Below are 17,495 nucleotides of genomic sequence, written 5' to 3' on the forward strand. Positions count from 1 at the left end.
ACAAATCAAAACATCAAGTTCATCTTCTTGGCTCCACTGCTTCCATTTGGAACCAACAATTATGATGTCCAATTTATACGAACGAACCCAATCATATCACGAACGAACCCTATCATATCACGTGAATGAAATCCTTTAACGAGTCCATGTGTTTTTTGTTTTCTTTTCTGAAAATAGATTGGACGGACAAAATGAAACGATGGTAAGTATTATTATTCTTCACGGCGTTTGAATGAAGCATTGACAAAACTACGTCTACATCCAAGACTGAGACCGTTAATATGAATAAAAAATTAGTCTTGCTTAGGGCTGCACAACGGGTAGGGTGGGTAGGATATGGCCTATTTCGTCACCCTACCCGCTGACTGGCGGGTAAGAATTTTTTTACCCGTCACCTTACCCACCACTAAACGGATAAGATTTTACCCGACCCATTAATTGGCGGGTCGGGCAGGATAGGGTGGCGGGTATAACTGTTTTTTTTTTTTTAGTTTTCTATATTCTGGATTTTCTGGTTAGTAGTTACTACCTTGATTGTGTATACAAAAAATGCTTCACAAAAAACAAAAATGAAATCTTGCAACAACACAGCAAATAAGAGCCATCCTATCTAAATATGTACCCAATGGTACTGCCAATCTAACTAGGGAAAAATGAACAAACAAAAGCATCATACCTTCACAATGGTTACACTTCCCCCATTTAATACCATCTTCATCAAAACTCGTCGTAAAATGCCCCCATACCCAAGATGTCCTCTTCCGCTTCTTACTTTCTCTGACCTCAAGTTGAGAAGACGGTGGAGGTGGAGGTGGCGGAGATGCAACATTACTGGCCCTTCGTTAGAGAGGAGAAGTATGTAGAGATGAAACGAAAATGAATTTAGTTTTTAGATTGAGTTGATTAATAAAAAACTAACGGCAAAGATGATCAATAGTAGAAAGATCATCGGCTACTAACGGCTGTTAGATAAATAGGCGGGTAGGCGGGTAAGGTAGGATAATTTCGAGCTTTACCCGTCACCCTATCCATCTAACGGCGGTTAAGAAAATCTTTACCCGTCACCCTACCCGCCAAATAGTGGATAGGATAGTATACGGTTAAAACACTGGCGGGTAGGATAGGATTGACGGATATGGGTAGGGAATGTGCACACCCAGTCTTGCTTTTATTTGAAAAAGATTCATGCAATGGAATACCTGATTCATTCTTTCTTTTCAGCAAATCTGTTTGTATCCTTGAAATTTATGTGAACGAAGAGCAACCCTCATTTCTCCTTCTCACACAAAAGATATAAAGTTGGGTGAACTTATGTATGGGGCGTGTGAGTTACTGAATCAATTGATTCAGATTTGGCTGAATTTTGCTAATCATTCTATTTAACGGGAAAAGGTTATATATATATTTTATAAAAAAGAAAGAAAAAAGGGAAAAGTGTGTCACTCCACTTACTCCAGCCAAAAGTTTTGCTAGATTGCCACGTCTTACAATCATGATTCCTGATCATCTTAAAATTACCGATATAATAATGGATCTCGTGATGAATCTGAATCAGTAGTAGAGTCCAGTTCAGTTATGAGTGTAAACTTGTTTTCAGGAGTGTCATTCCAGCAAATAGCCTTCTTTCACTCTCCACTAACAAACTAACACCTGCTGAATTCCAAACCCGACTGTCACACTCTCTCCTAACAATACACGGAGCAGAGAGAGATACAGTTCCCATACAAATTTCTGTGATTCAAATGCACTGAAAAAACCAAAAGATCTAACAATTTTTCATTTTTTTTTTTCTGTATTTTTGTTTGAATTTGTTTTTCTATAGTCCATCCAAAATCTAAATGTGATCTTTCACTACTTTGTCTCCCCACATTTCTCTTTTTTACCAAACAAAAACCCTCATCACTCATTCTCTGTTTCATTCCCAAACCCCTGCTATATTTTTTTCTTTTCTTTTCTTCATTGTTTTTATCAACTCATTTGAGATTTGGGTAAGCAAAAATGGTGAATCTGTTAGGAAAAGAAACCCTAAAAACAGTGAATTTGAGTTTTAGAATACCTTATTTTACTCAATGGGGACAAAATCTTGTTATAAGTGGTTCTGAACCTCTACTTGGTTCATGGAATGTGAAACAAGGTTTATTGTTGATTCCATCTCATCAAGGTGATCAACTTATTTGGAAAGGAAGTATTAAAGTTCCTAGTGGATTTGAATGTGACTATAGTTATTATTTGGTTGATGATAATAGACATGTTTTGAGATGGGAAGCTGGGAAAAAGAGAAAGATATTTTTGCCTGAAGGTGTTCAAGATGGTGAAATTGTTGAGCTGCATGACCTTTGGCAGGTGATTCATCTTAATTTCTCAATTGCTTACATTTTTGGCAATTGGATTATTTGATTAGTTACGATGATTTTACCCTTGTTTTGTTTGATTCATTATATGCCTAACACATGTTGAGTTATAGATTCTGCTACTTCTTATTATTGCTGATTAAATCAAGTAATCATTAGTTGCCTACTGTGGCTGTCAAATTTTAGTAGATTATGAGTGTTAACTGACTTCTTTTTTATATCACAAATTAATAATGATTTACACTTGCTTAATAGTTAGTAATGGTTGATTTTATTTCCCCTTGTTCAGAAGATTTTTATGATTAGTTTTTACCTCTAAATGTATGGATGCTTGTTCGTGCATATTCTTACATTCTGATTGTTGTATAAAAGTGACTTTACCTATCGAAAAGAAAATAGTAGAAGAAGATTGAGCGTTAACTTTTATCCCAAAGATACCTTCGTTTACCCGCAACACTGTATTTTTTTTTTTTGGGTGTGAAACAGTAGGTTTTCACCTCTTTTAGCAATGTACATACTGTAGGTCTTGGACTTATTCACAATGTATGTGCAATGCATGCTCAAACTTCAAGTTTGGATCCTTTTTATATCTTTTAGCTTGTTCAAAATTTTAATTTGCCGAATTCACCTGAAAATTGCCTTTACTTTCTGAATCCAGTCTGCTTCAGAGACTCTCTTTTACAGAAGCGCATTCAAAAATGTAATATTTCACAAAGGTTGGAGTTTAGATTTGGAAACACCAGTAGGAGCCTTTCCGACCAAACATGAACAAGAGGGTAAATTAATACTCGGATTAACTATCACGGTCATTCGGAGCTGCTCTTATTTGATTTTATTTTTGCTGATCTCCACCTGCCGAGTAACACATTACATATTTATATAAAAATCTTGATCCTATGAACAGATACAGTCATCGTTCATTTCAGTGTTAGCTGCCCAAGGATTGAAGACAACACATCAGTAGGTTTCTCTTCACCAACTATTGCTTTAGTTATTTTGTTATTCAACAAGCAATCGTTCCAGGTTGATAACATTTTTGCAGGTATATGTGACTGGTAGCTCAGCCCAGTTGGGGCAGTGGAACCTCCAGGGTGGGCTTAAACTAAGCCATGCAGGTTTTGCTTCTTGGGAAGCAAATTGTGTGATGCGAAAAAGCGAACTCCCAATTAAATATCCTTTTTGGAGTTGCTATCTTATGCAAACGATTGTCTTCTATACATTTTTCACTTAGTATCATTCTCTCTTATATTTCCCTTAACAGTGGCTCCACATACAAGTACTGCCAGCATGGCAAGGCAGGAAATATTTCACTAGAAGTTGGGCCACAAAGGGAGCTCTATGTTGACTCAACATCAAATAGTACACCGAAATACATTTCCCTATCTGATGGCATCTTTCGGGTAAATTTTAAAATGTGGACTAGGTTATTTTTCTTATAGTTATGTTTACTTGGGTATGAACTAGAAGTAAGGCGTAACACATACCTTTTTTATTTTTCAGGAATTGCCATGGAGGGGTGCTGGTGTTGCTATCCCCATGTTCTCAGTTAGGTCTGAAGAAGATCTTGGTGTTGGGGAGTTTCTTGACCTGAAGTTACTTGTCGACTGGGCAGTTGATTCAGGATTCCATTTGGTTCAGCTTTTGCCAATTAATGACACATCAGTAAATGGGATGTGGTGGGATTCATATCCTTACAGGTAATTTTTTTTCTTTTTCCCACCTTTGGGTTTAGGAATTGCTTTATTTAGGTACTTCTTTTGTATCGCAAGTTTCTGATGTATTTTGGCTTGCTTTGAATGAATTCATGTACTTTCTGCCTTGTATAGGCATAGATGTCCAGTTTTGGGTATTTATGAAGCACCATGACTTTTATACTCACCTTTCATAAGTTTATTGTGAGTCTGTGACTGTTTGTGGCCCAACTAATTCTAAAATTGAGGAAAAAAACGAGTTAGTTTCAAAACGATGAGTATTAATATCACTAAAGCCCAACATTTTGGTCCTGCAGTTCTCTGTCTGTGGTTGCGCTGCATCCATTATATCTAAGAGTTCAGGCGCTTTCAAAAGATATATCAAAAGAGATTAAGGTTCTTCCATCTCTTTTCTATTTAATTTGTCCAGCATCTTGGGCGGTGTTTGTTTATGTTGATGCCTGATTTATTATTCTTTGTTGTGAGTGCAGCAAGAAATCATGGATGCAAAGGAAAGGCTGGATGGAAAAGTAAATATTTCCTGCTAAGATCTTAGAAAGCTACTTTGATATTGTATCTGAATTGTGAAATTTCATAGCTTATATTTTGCAGGCTGTTGATTACGAGGCTACGTTGGCCACCAAACTTTCAATTGCCAAGAAAATATTCTCTGTAGAGAAGGACTCTGTGCTTACTTCCAGTGCATTTAAGAAATTTTTCTCTGAGAATGAGGTACTTCAGATATTGCTTTTTCTATCAGACATGCATTTTCCTATTCCGGTGTTTCTTGCTAAAATTCCCTCGATCTTTGAGTGTGTGTACATTTTCCTTTGCTTTTCTTTTTCTGGCTGAAATTTGTCTTATATGACTCAGCTATTGATATTTAAATTTAATAATTTATATTGGACTTATTGCTTTGTGTTTTATTGACAAAAGGAATGGTTAAAACCATATGCTGCATTCTGTTTCTTGAGGGACTTCTTTGAAACATCGGATCACAGCCAGTGGGGTCGTTTTTCTCAATTCTCAAAAGAAAAGGTAACCAGTGAAACCCTTTTGGGATACCTTTGTTTCTGAAGCAATCTTTATTTATTATCTTACTACAGAAAAGGGTATCTTTTTGCCACGCAAACCCCTGATTTGGTATTTTCATGAGTTGCAGCTTGAGAAACTTGTTTCAAAGGATACAGTTCACTATGACATTATTTGCTTCCACTACTATATCCAGTATCATTTATACCTACAGGTAAGTAATGATGGTTGTGAACTTCATGTGAATTGTATATGCTAAAGTTATCAATGGTGATGCTCTAAATTGGATGTGTTTGCAGCTGTCGGAAGCATCTGCATATGCAAGAAAGAATAGAGTGATCCTGAAGGGGGATCTACCAATTGGGGTGGACAGAAACAGTGTTGATACTTGGGTTAGTCCGAATTTGTTCCGAATGACCACATCTACTGGAGCACCTCCCGATTACTTTGATAAAAATGGACAAAATTGGGGGTTCCCCACTTACAATTGGGAGGAAATGTCAAAAGACAACTATGCTTGGTGGCGTGCTCGTTTGACTCAGGTTTCTTTCTTACCACATCTTCGGATCTGATGGTGATAAATTTAATTTGTTTATGGGCCTCATAATTATTACAAATATATTTTTTTTAATCTGTAAAACCTTTCATTCCTTTACCTGAAGTCACCAGTGATAAACATTTTTCTTTTGTTTCTCTTCAAAGATGTCGAAATACTTCACGGCTTACAGAATAGATCATATCCTGGGTTTCTTTAGGATATGGGAGCTTCCTGAACATGCTGTCACGGGTCTCGTTGGAAAATTTAGGCCATCAATCGCTCTAAGTCAAGTATGAACATGCTTTCTGTTTCAATACATCGTTTGTGAAGATACTAATGCAAATCCATGTACAGAATTGAAATTCATTATTGTTATTCATATATATCGTTCTTGGCCCAAAAATTTGATTGTAGGAAGAGCTTGAAAAGGAGGGAATATGGGACTTCGGTCGTCTATGCCGTCCATATATTCGACAAGAAATGTTACAGGTATAATTACTTCTTTATATGGTAACTGGTGATCCTTGATTTCCCTTGAGGGTGTATCACACAAATCAAAAATCTAATTGTTGCCTTCTCCAATTCTAATTTTCACTTTGTACGCTTGTCAATGCATCCTTTGGTGATTCAGGAGAAATTTGGAGATTCTTGGTCCGTTATTGCTTCAAATTTCTTGAATGAGTATCAGAAGTCCTGCTTCGAGGTAACTAAACTAGCTCCTATAATGCGTCTTCTACTTAATTAATATAGCAAATCATACAGTTTCACTGCTACAATCTTGAGTCATATCCATGATTAGTGAATTTCTCTAGCCTTTAATATTTGCCTGCTCTGTGAAATAGTTCAATCTCTTCACATGAGTTTCTGTTTTGGAACTTTGTGATGTAGTTCAAGGAGGATTGCAACACGGAGAAAAAGATTGTTTCCAAACTTAAAGAATGTGATGGAAAGTCATGGTTGGAGAGTGAAGTCAACGTACAAAGTGAACTGTTTAATCTCATCAAGGTAATGATCACAGATTGAGTTATATTACAAGTCCTCATTTATTCTCTATTTTTCCGTCTCTTTATATGATGCCCATCTTTTATCATCTAATATGATGCTACCGGTTTGTTTGGCTTTGCAGAATGTCGTTCTTATTAGAGACCCTGAGGATGCAAGGAAATTTTATCCTCGGTTTATTCTCGAAGATACATCAAACTTTCAAGCCCTGGATGATCACAGGTATATAGATGTATTAAGATTTCGTAGAACACACTTAGTCCAGAAACATTATACACCAGTTTCCAACATTACTTATGTATTATGTACAAGGGTTATCAACTAGCTCATGCAAATCCCTCGCTCCTTTAATTTCTTTTCAGTTTGTTTTATGTTAACATGTGTTACAAATCCATTGTTTATAGTTTCTGATTGAACTTTTCCTTGGTACAGTAAAAATGTACTAAAAAGGTTATACCATGATTACTATTTCCAACGGCAAGAAACTCTTTGGAGTGAAAATGCAATGAAGACTCTGCCTGCCCTCTTGAACTCATCAGATATGTTAGCCTGTGGAGAGGATCTTGGCCTCATTCCTAACTGTGTTCACCCTGTATGCTTCCTCTCTCTCACTATCATATTTATGTAATTGTAAGCTACCGTGATGTTAAGATCTCATGTATTCGTGTTTGCAAATTGTAATCCAGGTTTTGCAAGAGCTAGGTTTATTAGGTTTACGTATTCAACGTATGCCAAGTGAATCCGGTGTGGAGTTTGGTATTCCTTCTCAATATAGTCATATGACGGTAAACTCTTACCACCCTTTTGCCATTTTACTTTGCAGTCTACTTGTCCTTTACGCTGTAATATCTTATGCCATCTTGAAACCTATATGGTTGTACTGATGTCAAAACTTCAAAGTTATGGTGTCACTATTTTCACTTATTTTTGACCTCTTATATTTATACTTCAGCTTACTCACTTCACTTGAGATATTAATGTTGCTTGTTATAATTCTTATGGTGAGGCATTGTTGCTAAACAGCATGAATTCTCTAGTTCACATTTTGTCCCCCACAGACACATCAATGTCAGAGGATCCTATATTTTAGATTAATTATCAAATTAACTACTGCTAGGTTTTGATCTAAAGGAAATATGGGAATTTCGCTGTAGGTTTGTGCACCATCATGCCATGACTGCTCAACCATGCGTGCTTGGTGGGAAGAAGATGAGGAAAGAAGCTCTCGCTTTTATAAAACCGTGGTAGGGTCAAGTGAAGAACCACCTTCTACATGTGTTCCTGAGGTTGCACACTTCATCTTACGACAGCATGCTGAAGCACCGTCAATGTGGGCAATTTTCCCCCTCCAGGTAAAAGTGATTTTTAATGGGCATTACCTCCACATATGCCTTGGCAACCTTGATCACTTCTAAATTATCCATAGATGTAGGATGTTACCAAAAATACTTTTCATTTATCCGGAATGTAAAATGTATTTAGTTATTTATCCGGAATGTAAAATGTATTTAGTTATTTATCCGGAATGTAAAATGTGTTCTGTTAACAGGATTTGTTAGCGCTGAAAGAAGAATATACAAAATCACGACCTGCGGCAGAGGAAACTATCAATGATCCAACGAATCCAAAGCACTACTGGAGATACCGTACGTACCTTTTTTTTTTTTCTCTTTCACAGCATTGGTTTGCCTCCTTCCAGTTTGCATTTTATACATATCTTCTTCTCTTATTTTCAGGTGTACATGTATCATTAGAAACTTTGATGAATGATAAGGAGATCAAAACAAAGATAAGAAGTATTGTTCAAAGCAGTGGGAGATCACTACCTTCTCTAGAGCAAGCCGATGATACACCCATGCCTGTAACTTTGCCAGACAAGCAGCAATTAGTTAATGGGCAAAGAAAGGTCACAAATGGTGCTGCACAAAAGTAGGGTTCTGTTTCTGTAGTTCAATCTACCTTGGGACATCAACTGTCTAATGGTTGGGTTTCTCTCTCCCACTCTCTAATAATTTCATGGAGGAACTTCCCATGCATGTATGAAGTAATGAACGAGTCTAATAAGGTCACTTATATATATTCTGGTATATAACTTTTTGAACAATGCAGTTCTTGATGCAGCAGCGTATGCATTTTCATGGCATAATCTGGTGTTTTCAAAATTTAACTTGGATTTTAGAACGGCTGAAGGTGCAACATTTAAGTGATAACTGAGCAACGCATTTTGACGCCATACCCATGTAACAGTATTGGAGTCACACAGCTCATGCCTATTAAAATTGTCTCACATTGTGCCCATCAGCTCCTTAAAAAAGTATAAACATTGGAAGCCGTACCCTTGCGCTCAGCATCTTGTGGAACAAAGTTGCATTTTGACAAGAGCTCCACCCATCAAATCTTAGCTGCTGTCGTTTGTCGATAAGTAATCCTAATACTCAGGAACTCGCTTTTGTCTGAGAGAGGATCTTGCTTTCTGATTATCATTGCTTGGTCAGTTTTCAAACTCAGATTTGAGCAAGAAGTTGGGTACTCGTGCGGTTATACAAAGAACACGTATACCTCCCGTTGTTGGCATCTGTCGGAGATGGGGGAGACAAAAATACGTTCAGATGTGGAACAACCTACTTATGATGGTGGAACATAAACACGTAGATGTCCGCATTGGGAAAGTACCCATGCAATGGCTTTGAAGTTATCAGCTGGCAATGTCGTCGAACCACCATCTTTCACGCTGATTATTTTTTTAATTGAATTTTTCTTCTGAAATGCATGTTAACAGTCTCGTGGAAGACACCTTGGATTCCAACGAACGGTATCAGTTACTTGATGCAGAGACAAAATGGAGGAGCAACAACTGATCTGACGCTTTAGAAGACCTGACCATAACACTTGCTCCTCCGTGCTCTACTCGAACCACTCTGGTATCGTGCTTATCGAGCATCGACCATAGGTGTAGTGTAGGGAGGTGGTGGCCCTGGCCCATTGTATTTTCCGTAGAGTCGGTAACATATTACGCCCTAGGAAATATTGTCGGAGTATATTTTCCGTATCCATGTAAGGATCGAAATTCTCCATAAACTATATAAACTATATATAACGATATTCGATAAATCAAGTATACCATACTTATCGAAGAAAATCCCGTTAAAAGATGGAATTATGTCGATCTCAGCAGCTTATTTCCTCCCAACAGCTGCAGCCGTCATCACCACTGATAAGGTAAGAAAATATTTAGTATCCGATTTAATATATAAAACCCTAGTTGATGAATATTTTCTTTGTTATAATTAGTAATTACAAGACTTGCTCAACTAGTTAAATCTGGTACAATTAGTATCAGATTTAAAACCCTAGGTTTTTGTTTGTTTGTGACACTTGGTAATAAAAACTAATAAATTCTAATTCTAATTCTAAATATTCAATATTTATTTTATTATGACAGAGTTTGTGTTGGTGGTGGCGGTGGTGGTGATAAAGATGTTTTTTCTGAACCTCCTCCTCCTATAGGTTTTAGATTTATACCAGAAGAACATCACTTAATTGATTACTTGAAGAAGAAGTTTCATAACCGTAATGAGCACTTTCCATTAATTCTTGAAAAGAACATCTATGACGATGATGACTGCCATCCTCGGAAACTTTTAGGTGTTTTTTCTATCTTCTGTTTTTAACAACTATCGTAATAATATCTTTCTTTTTAAAAAACTTTCTGAATTAGGGTTTCTTTTTCTTGGATGAAGCTAAAGTTTCTTATAATTGCGTTATTATCCAGAATCACATGGAACGGAAGGAGTTGTATACCTCTTTTCACCAAGATTTCGTAAATACCCTAATGGGACACGACCAAGACGTACTACGAAACACGGAAAATGGAAGAATAGTACAAAGGAGCTACCCGTCATGGATCATAAGGGGGTTAGAATAGGCAAGAAGAGTGGTCTTGTATTTCTCCCAGGTCCTGAAGATAAAGCGAAAAATTGGTGTCTGTGCGAATATTGGATCCCTGAGTTTCAAATTCCAAAAAAAAAAAAGGCCGAACGTAAAGCTGAACCAATCCCGAATATGGTAAATTTATTTTATTATTCATGGGTGAATAGTGTTAATCTTGATACTAAGTATTACATATATATGCATGTGTGCAGTTAAGTAACTGGTTTCCTTTGTTTGCATGCAGATGGATGAATTTGCTATATATAAATTATTCTTGAGCAACGATCCCCAAAGACAAGGTAAAAAAACAGGTAGAAAACGAGTTAAAGAACTAAGTGGCAGTACTGTAAAATTACCAGCTAAAAAACTTGCTCAACGAGTTCAAGAACCAAGTAGCAGTACTGTAAAATTACCAGCTAAAAAACTTGCTCACGGAGGTTCGGGTGGACTTCAAAAGGTAGAAGCAGTCTGCAATATTCAAAATCGTCAACTGCAGCATGGAATGGCTGGACTTCAAAATGCAGAAGCAGTCTACAATATTCAAAATCGTCAACTGCAACATGGAATGGCTCAAGTAGGTAATGGCCAAGCTCATTACACCCATAATGAGTTAAGTTATATTCGTAATCATAATGAAGTTAATAATAATGACAAGGAAGATGCAGATGAACAGTTCTTCCAGAATTGCGTTTTTATAATGGATAGTGATCATTATAGTGATCACAACTTCGACACATTTCCTTACCCTGCCATCACACATTTGAATCGCGGGTCTCATATCAACAATAAAAGCACTCATTCATTCTACAAAGACTCGGCAAACGACAATATAATCAGTAACTACAATGGATTACAAGGTGGTGGCGGTTCTGGAGGAGGCTTAGGTAGGACCGAGTCTGGCTGGGAAAACAACAATATAATCAGCAACTACAATGGATTACAAGGTGGTGGAGGTTCTGGAGGAGGCTTTGGTAGGACCGAGTCGGGCTGGGCAAACAGCAGTATAGTCGGCAACTACAATGGATTACAAGGTGGTGATTCTGGAGGAGGCTTTGGTAGGTCAGAGTATGGTTATGAACTTCCACCATTTCCTGATGAACTTGTTCCTAATTATAACCTTTACAGCAATAGTGTTAGTCAGGTGTACGGCGGCATAGCTTCTGTACAAAGCCATGCTCCATGGCAACAAGAATATCCACAAGAGTTGCCTCCTTACTGATGATCCTGACAATTTTCCTGCTGCTGCTGAGGATCTCTATGAATGTGCATGATATAGTAACAAGGAAGAGATCAGAGTATGTTAATAATTTTCTTTGCCTAGCTTTTTTTTTTTTTTTTGAAGCATTTGCCTAGCTAGTTTTGTAGGTCGTAACTACCTTCTTTTTTTTTTGATCGGTTAGGTCGTAACTATCTTCGTACAGAGGTTTAAAAACTAGTGTAGATTTGTTTTTGATTTTTATATAGTTGGTTCATCTTAATTCTGAGCATCCTGTTTATTTTATTCTTCATCATTCTGAGCATGCCATATGGTGTATCTGCAATGGGCTGAGCATTTTAACAATATAAATCATGGATGATGAGTGCCTCACGGGCATGGTTACGATTTCTCAAATACATACCATAGATCAATTCTTTTCGAGTTAATTCAGGTTTGCAAGCATTTGTAATTATGAGAAAGTTATACATATCTTACACAAAAAGAAACATCCTTTCAACCCTAGATAGAGCCAATCCCTCTCATGTATCCTCTGTTGGTATACCAAAAAAAGAAAATGGTCAGTTTTCCATGTAATTAGTATCCTACAAGTATCTGTCCTTTCTTCAGGATTTTCGGAATCTTGTTTTGACTTTTGACCTCAAATAAATTAATTACCTAATAGGTTTGTGCAGTGGGAAAAACAAAACGAACTTAACTGTAAATTGCTATAACAGAAGTAATGACTATTATATCTGAGAGGGCTAACTAAAATTACCTGTCTGTTAATCTCTCACAACCCAATAAGCTGTAATATGGGAATCTCACTTTAGGTCGAGAGAAACTCGTTTGCTTCGTAGGCAAGAACTTGTTTCCTGCTTCATCTGTACTGATTTCAAGTCCGCATGAGTAGCAGAAGGACTCCACATCAGACTCCTGAAAACGTTCAGATTTCACGTGCACAGGCAAATGTGGATCAAATTTTAGTTGAGCAAAAATTAGCAGGAAACCTGATAAATACATTTGATGATAGACTTACCTGCATTAGTAAGAGCTTTGATAGGTCTTGTAGTGGGTATGGAAAGAGCTTGTAACCCCCGTTATTGATACAAGACACCGCTAGTATGCGAACCTTTTAGAGAAAGTACTGGTTAAGAACCACTTACTGGTTAAACAAATACTTCATGGTTCTAAAGAATGAAATATGATGAACATCAGAAACTAGTCATCGATGATACAAGTGTTTGCAACAGAGATTGAGAAAATAACCTCGTAAATAGAAGGTTCCAGTAAGCAGTATTGTAGAAATGATGCTTCTGCTGCTGTAAAACTTAGAAATTGTTTGTAATTGCCTATTCTGAAGAACCTGCCCTATAAGATTAACAAACTTTTAGAGACTACATGAAAGAAAGTTTTATGTTACCGAACAATACTACTGGTAATATAAACACTTTCGCAAGTGTCTACAGTTGAGTTAAGCAACATACCTCTACTAAGAAGAGAGGTTCAAAGAAAGGAAAAAAAAGATTATTTTACTAGACTAAGAAGTAACCTTAAAATTCGCCGAGCAAAGCTCATTTCTTTTGACTTAATTATAGGAGTAGGCAGTCGTCGAAGCCACAAGGATAGTGACTCACCCTGTCGACAGAGATAACAGATGGAGTGTTGAAAACGGACTAGCATGGCAAATTTACAATGAGAAAGAAAAACGTAATGTCGTAAGGAGCCAGACCGTTGAGTGGCTATTAGAACCAAGTTGAAGGAGTAAATAAAATGAACGGAAATAAGCTTCGTTCACATTACAAGCGCCTGACTCCCGATTAGCATTGTATAACTCATAAATAGACAAAAGGCATTTAGAGAGTTGCTCCATATTTAGGTGATGCAAAGGAGATATGTCGGAATTGCTACTACACTGGGAAAGCTTGTGATGGGATGTAATGTGGAATTTAACCTGTAGACCAAATATGTGAGTATTTATGCCATAAAATGGAGCTTAAAAAAGTTTACAGACATAAAATGAACAGTTGAAGAATTTCCTGAAGAAAATGTTAAAAGCTAACTAACATAGCATCGAAAATGTATACAATATTAAGAGCAGCCGCAGGACAACACTAAACTATAAAAGTAATAAATTAATACTAGTCACTCATTTGATAATTGAAAGGATAATCTTATTAGAAATAAATGTTTTGTCTAGATAAGTCATACCATTTCCTCGTACATGTAGATTACTCGATCATTAACAATGTTTTGCATGCCAAGATCTTGTCGAATGGACCTAGTCCTATCAAAGATGAAATCGTGAAGTACTTCGAACGGATGCTCTGAAGAATCTAACAAGTTCAAAAGGTAGGATAATGTATCTTCCAACACCTGAAGAGGGCGCACATCTGATGGGTGTGAATCCACGGTAGAGATAGTCCTGCAAAACTAGTAACACAGATTCATCCACTATTAAGTATTATCATATAACTCCTTTTGGGCATCGAAACTACCAAATTATAAGTCGAAATACAAACGACATAAAGAAACCAGTCACTTAAGTCGCAATAGCAGAAAAGAAGACTAGGGCCTACATATATGAACTAAAAAGAGAACAAGAACACGAAACTATAGGAGATTGCAAAAATGAAAAGCAAATTGTTTCTATTACTTAAGTACAGAAACAACTAAGACAGCAGCTAACAAAATGATTAGTAATGATTAAAGCTAATTTGAGAAAGGAAAGCGCATTTTAAACATATATATTGGAAGGATGATAAAGAGATCCACTTTCACGATGAACTTGTTCAGAACGGCATCTGAAGCTACTATTATGGTTATTCATAAAACGTGGTTTTTGGTTAAACTAAAATGATAGAAACATAGTTACAGCAAAATAACTCAGCAAGTAATAACCAAATAAAAAAAAAATTCAGTCGAACAATTATACGCTTCTAACTTAATTGTACATCTACGAAATTTCCACGATTCTGACCCAAAGTCAAGGGATGTTAGCAGATTTTCAGAAAGACCGAACCTTATTGAGGACCAGCAGATCAAAATATGAAGATGAAAAGCTAGAGAAAGTTAATAAGAACATTAAATAAAGGCCCAAGAAAATATTAGAAGCCAAAAAGAGAAGGCCAACATATAGAGAAAACTAAAAGGTTGAAGTAAGAGAAGTTAACACACTATGTCCTTTCATGTTTACCTTTTTGACAGCAAGGCTTGGAGATGTTTTTCCAGGGTTGCCATTTAACCTCTCGATTACAGCCAAATCTCTTAATCGTTCACGCTGAGCTCTTTCCTTGGCTATTTATTAAAATTTTAAGAACGAGAGAAGCAACAATTATTCACTGCAAACGGATTTGCAAATTACAGAAACTGTTTCACAAACATGCATTTGATAACATCTCGACATGCTAGTGACTAAAAATTGAGGCAGGTGGTGATTCATAACTTTGCTTTCATGAATGCGGAAAAGTTTCCTTGCCCTTAAAAGGAACCATAAGAATAATAAAAATTACACTTTCCAACTACTTAATGCTATGGAAAACTCCTAAATACCAACGAAAGGTGTAATATAAAGCAGCAATGCCCTATAAGAGTTTGCAACCACATTCGGAGGATTCAATTCTTTCCTTCTCCAGTATACAAGATTTAGATACTAAAGTGTACCAATGAAGGACAACTACACCAGATGACAGGGATCTTGAACTGGCACGTTTGGAACTGGACCTCAACATGTTGGTTGAGATACTTTCACAAAGTGCAGATACTTATTTTTTAGGCGACAGATTACTCAAATGACTTCAGCTATCAGACTAATCTTTATGGAATTACAATGACAAACCTACTAATTAATATATGTATATTGCATACCTAAGATGGGACTCCTATGTATGTTTGATATATTTGTGCTGCAACCAATACAAAGATTAGTAAGGAACTCACTGAGCTAAAAATTGGTTATCCCCTTGCACTGTGCTAGCAAGACTCAGGCAGAGATCTCCAAGGCACAACTGGCGGAACAGATCAAGGTAGCACTCCAATGATTGATTCCAGACTTCCAGTTAACTGTCAGCATGAACTTCTCAAATACTCGGTTACAGATCATCTACTCAAAACCTAAAATCCAATCTTTAGCTCAGTGAGTTCTGTGTGCCTCTTGCTTATCCCTCTATTGATTGTACCACAAATCACTTGAAACATAGAAGTCTCCTTAAGGTATGAAGTATGTTTATAAGTTAATACATTTCTCATTGAGTAAGTTCACAAATATTAGTCTGATAGCTGACATATGTTTCTAACAATAAAACAAATAAGACGTCCATAAATTAATAACCTCGTTTATGTAACAATTTCTTCGGGACCAATTAGCTAAAATAGTCTGAAGTAAAGATCGATAAAGTAATAATCTAGCTAAAGTTTAAAAGAAAATCGATACTGAGGGTACTACTTTATCTGCACTTAGTTTCACTCAATTCAGGAATGTCAAAATTGCTCCAACACTGGTGGAGTTTTTTCCTAAGATAAAAGACAATTTCTATTCACACAATATTTGATACGAATTCAACAAGCAAAATATAATGAACAGAAAAATGCATATATATATATATATATATTAGTATCAATCGTTGATATAGAAGTCCAATTCGTTTTCGATTTATATTTAGAGTGAAAGAACTCAAAGATATATTTACCTGGACACATATCTAAACAAGTTCCAACTATAGACGAATCTTCTTCCTCTTCTTTGGCGGTGCTTCTAGTTGTCCTTTCTTCATCTCTATTTGAAGAAGAAAATTCATAACTAGATCGAACAGGCCTGGAAGTATAAGATGAATAGGGTCTTCTGGATCTACCTCGATACCCTAATCTTCCTCCTCTTCCACCTCTGGCTTCTCCCTTATCCATCTCTGTTGCAGGTTTCGGAGCTCCAAGAAGATCCTGTCTTGCGAGTAGCGAGACTATGCTGCCGCAGAACTAGACAATTTTCAGTTGCTGTTGTTTTTACCTCGAGGGGAGACCCAGTTCTAGTTGGGCGGAGGGAGGGACAACTCGATCAAAAACTGGTGTAAATGAGTAGGACTGTAGGAGCAAGGATGAGACTTGGGTCGGGTTAACCCACCAACCCATGCCCAACCCGAACAGACGGATATGAGCAACGTATTTCAAAATTTTGGGCAAGTTTGGTCATAAATTTTATAAATCCGAGTTAAATTTGGACAAATATGGGTACAAATATTTCTAACCCAAGCGACCCGCCCAACCCGAAAAACTATGATATAGTTATATATATAGTTGTTTTTATAATTGGTATTATTATTCATTTAGAGTTATTTTAGATATTATCCTCAAATCTAATAATGAAAATATAAATTATATTTATCTCATTAATTATTCAATTTGAAAAACGTTTATATTATTGTAAATAATCTTCAGGTATTTGGAAATTTGAGATAAATAGAGCAATTAAATCTTATTATTATTAAATTTGTTAATATCATATTAACAAACTCGTATTTCCAGCGAAACTTGGCAAACCTGACGAATCCGGGGAACCCGAGGCACACAACTTGGGTGGGGTTGGGCAGTACCTCCATGAGTTCCCCGGATTCGATGGGCAATCTGGGAATTCATAGCTCGGATATGCCTCGGCCAAGCCTTCAAACCCGCCCAAATCTCATCCGCTCGGATATACAATCCAACAAGTATCAGTGAATCAGTGGTTCTTGATGCTGGATAAAAGAAATTTGGAGTGACCCTAA

General features: G+C 36.7%; 3 protein-coding genes across 3 annotated transcripts; 2 read left to right on the plus strand and 1 right to left on the minus strand.

The window, feature by feature from the left end:
• Positions 1-1,464: 1,464 nt before the first annotated feature.
• Positions 1,465-8,776, plus strand: LOC113309751 (4-alpha-glucanotransferase DPE2-like). Its single transcript, XM_026558265.1, has 22 exons — positions 1,465-2,343; positions 3,010-3,127; positions 3,256-3,311; positions 3,394-3,521; positions 3,622-3,751; positions 3,852-4,048; positions 4,360-4,438; positions 4,534-4,572; positions 4,655-4,774; positions 4,979-5,080; positions 5,205-5,288; positions 5,374-5,616; positions 5,777-5,902; positions 6,027-6,101; positions 6,244-6,315; positions 6,501-6,617; positions 6,739-6,836; positions 7,047-7,206; positions 7,301-7,399; positions 7,769-7,966; positions 8,164-8,260; positions 8,351-8,776. The coding sequence occupies exons 1-22, from the start codon at positions 1,999-2,001 to the stop codon at positions 8,545-8,547; spliced, it is 2,880 nt and encodes a 959-aa protein (XP_026414050.1). The 5' UTR covers positions 1,465-1,998; the 3' UTR covers positions 8,548-8,776.
• Positions 8,777-9,006: 230 nt separating this feature from the next.
• LOC113309752 lies at positions 9,007-12,031 on the plus strand. The gene is made up of 4 exons (XM_026558266.1): positions 9,007-9,833; positions 10,057-10,259; positions 10,387-10,679; positions 10,789-12,031. The coding sequence occupies exons 1-4, from the start codon at positions 9,766-9,768 to the stop codon at positions 11,761-11,763; spliced, it is 1,539 nt and encodes a 512-aa protein (XP_026414051.1). The 5' UTR covers positions 9,007-9,765; the 3' UTR covers positions 11,764-12,031.
• A 59-nt stretch (positions 12,032-12,090) lies between these two features.
• Positions 12,091-16,762, minus strand: LOC113309753 (SAC3 family protein C-like). The gene is made up of 9 exons (XM_026558267.1): positions 16,428-16,762; positions 14,936-15,036; positions 13,951-14,172; positions 13,472-13,693; positions 13,292-13,377; positions 13,009-13,105; positions 12,779-12,871; positions 12,518-12,675; positions 12,091-12,292 (listed from the first exon to the last, which is right to left on the minus strand). The coding sequence occupies exons 1-9, from the start codon at positions 16,639-16,641 to the stop codon at positions 12,262-12,264; spliced, it is 1,224 nt and encodes a 407-aa protein (XP_026414052.1). The 5' UTR covers positions 16,642-16,762; the 3' UTR covers positions 12,091-12,261.
• Between the last annotated feature and the right edge of the window lie 733 nt (positions 16,763-17,495).

Source organism: Papaver somniferum, chromosome 9 (assembly GCF_003573695.1).
Source record: "Papaver somniferum cultivar HN1 chromosome 9, ASM357369v1, whole genome shotgun sequence".
Lineage (NCBI taxonomy): Eukaryota > Viridiplantae > Streptophyta > Magnoliopsida > Ranunculales > Papaveraceae > Papaver > Papaver somniferum.

What these genes read in the sequence shown, in the direction of transcription:
- LOC113309753 (XM_026558267.1), bottom strand. Translation starts at nt 16,641, where the DNA reads ATGGATAAGGGAGAAGCCAGAGGTGGAAGAGGAGGAAGATTAGGGTAT. An exon ending in CAAAGCTCTTACTAATGCAG is followed by an intron (nt 12,676 to 12,778) that starts GTAAGTCTATCA and finishes GAACGTTTTCAG; the next exon opens with GAGTCTGATGTGGAGTCCTT. An exon ending in TGTGAGAGATTAACAGACAG is followed by an intron (nt 12,293 to 12,517) that starts GTAATTTTAGTT and finishes GTATACCAACAG; the next exon opens with AGGATACATGAGAGGGATTG.
- LOC113309751 (XM_026558265.1), top strand. Translation starts at nt 1,999, where the DNA reads ATGGTGAATCTGTTAGGAAAAGAAACCCTAAAAACAGTGAATTTGAGT. An exon ending in AAAAGCGAACTCCCAATTAA is followed by an intron (nt 3,522 to 3,621) that starts ATATCCTTTTTG and finishes CAGTGGCTCCAC; the next exon opens with ATACAAGTACTGCCAGCATG. An exon ending in ATATATCAAAAGAGATTAAG is followed by an intron (nt 4,439 to 4,533) that starts GTTCTTCCATCT and finishes TTGTGAGTGCAG; the next exon opens with CAAGAAATCATGGATGCAAA.
- LOC113309752 (XM_026558266.1), top strand. Translation starts at nt 9,766, where the DNA reads ATGGAATTATGTCGATCTCAGCAGCTTATTTCCTCCCAACAGCTGCAG. An exon ending in CCGTCATCACCACTGATAAG is followed by an intron (nt 9,834 to 10,056) that starts GTAAGAAAATAT and finishes TTATTATGACAG; the next exon opens with AGTTTGTGTTGGTGGTGGCG. An exon ending in CTGAACCAATCCCGAATATG is followed by an intron (nt 10,680 to 10,788) that starts GTAAATTTATTT and finishes GTTTGCATGCAG; the next exon opens with ATGGATGAATTTGCTATATA.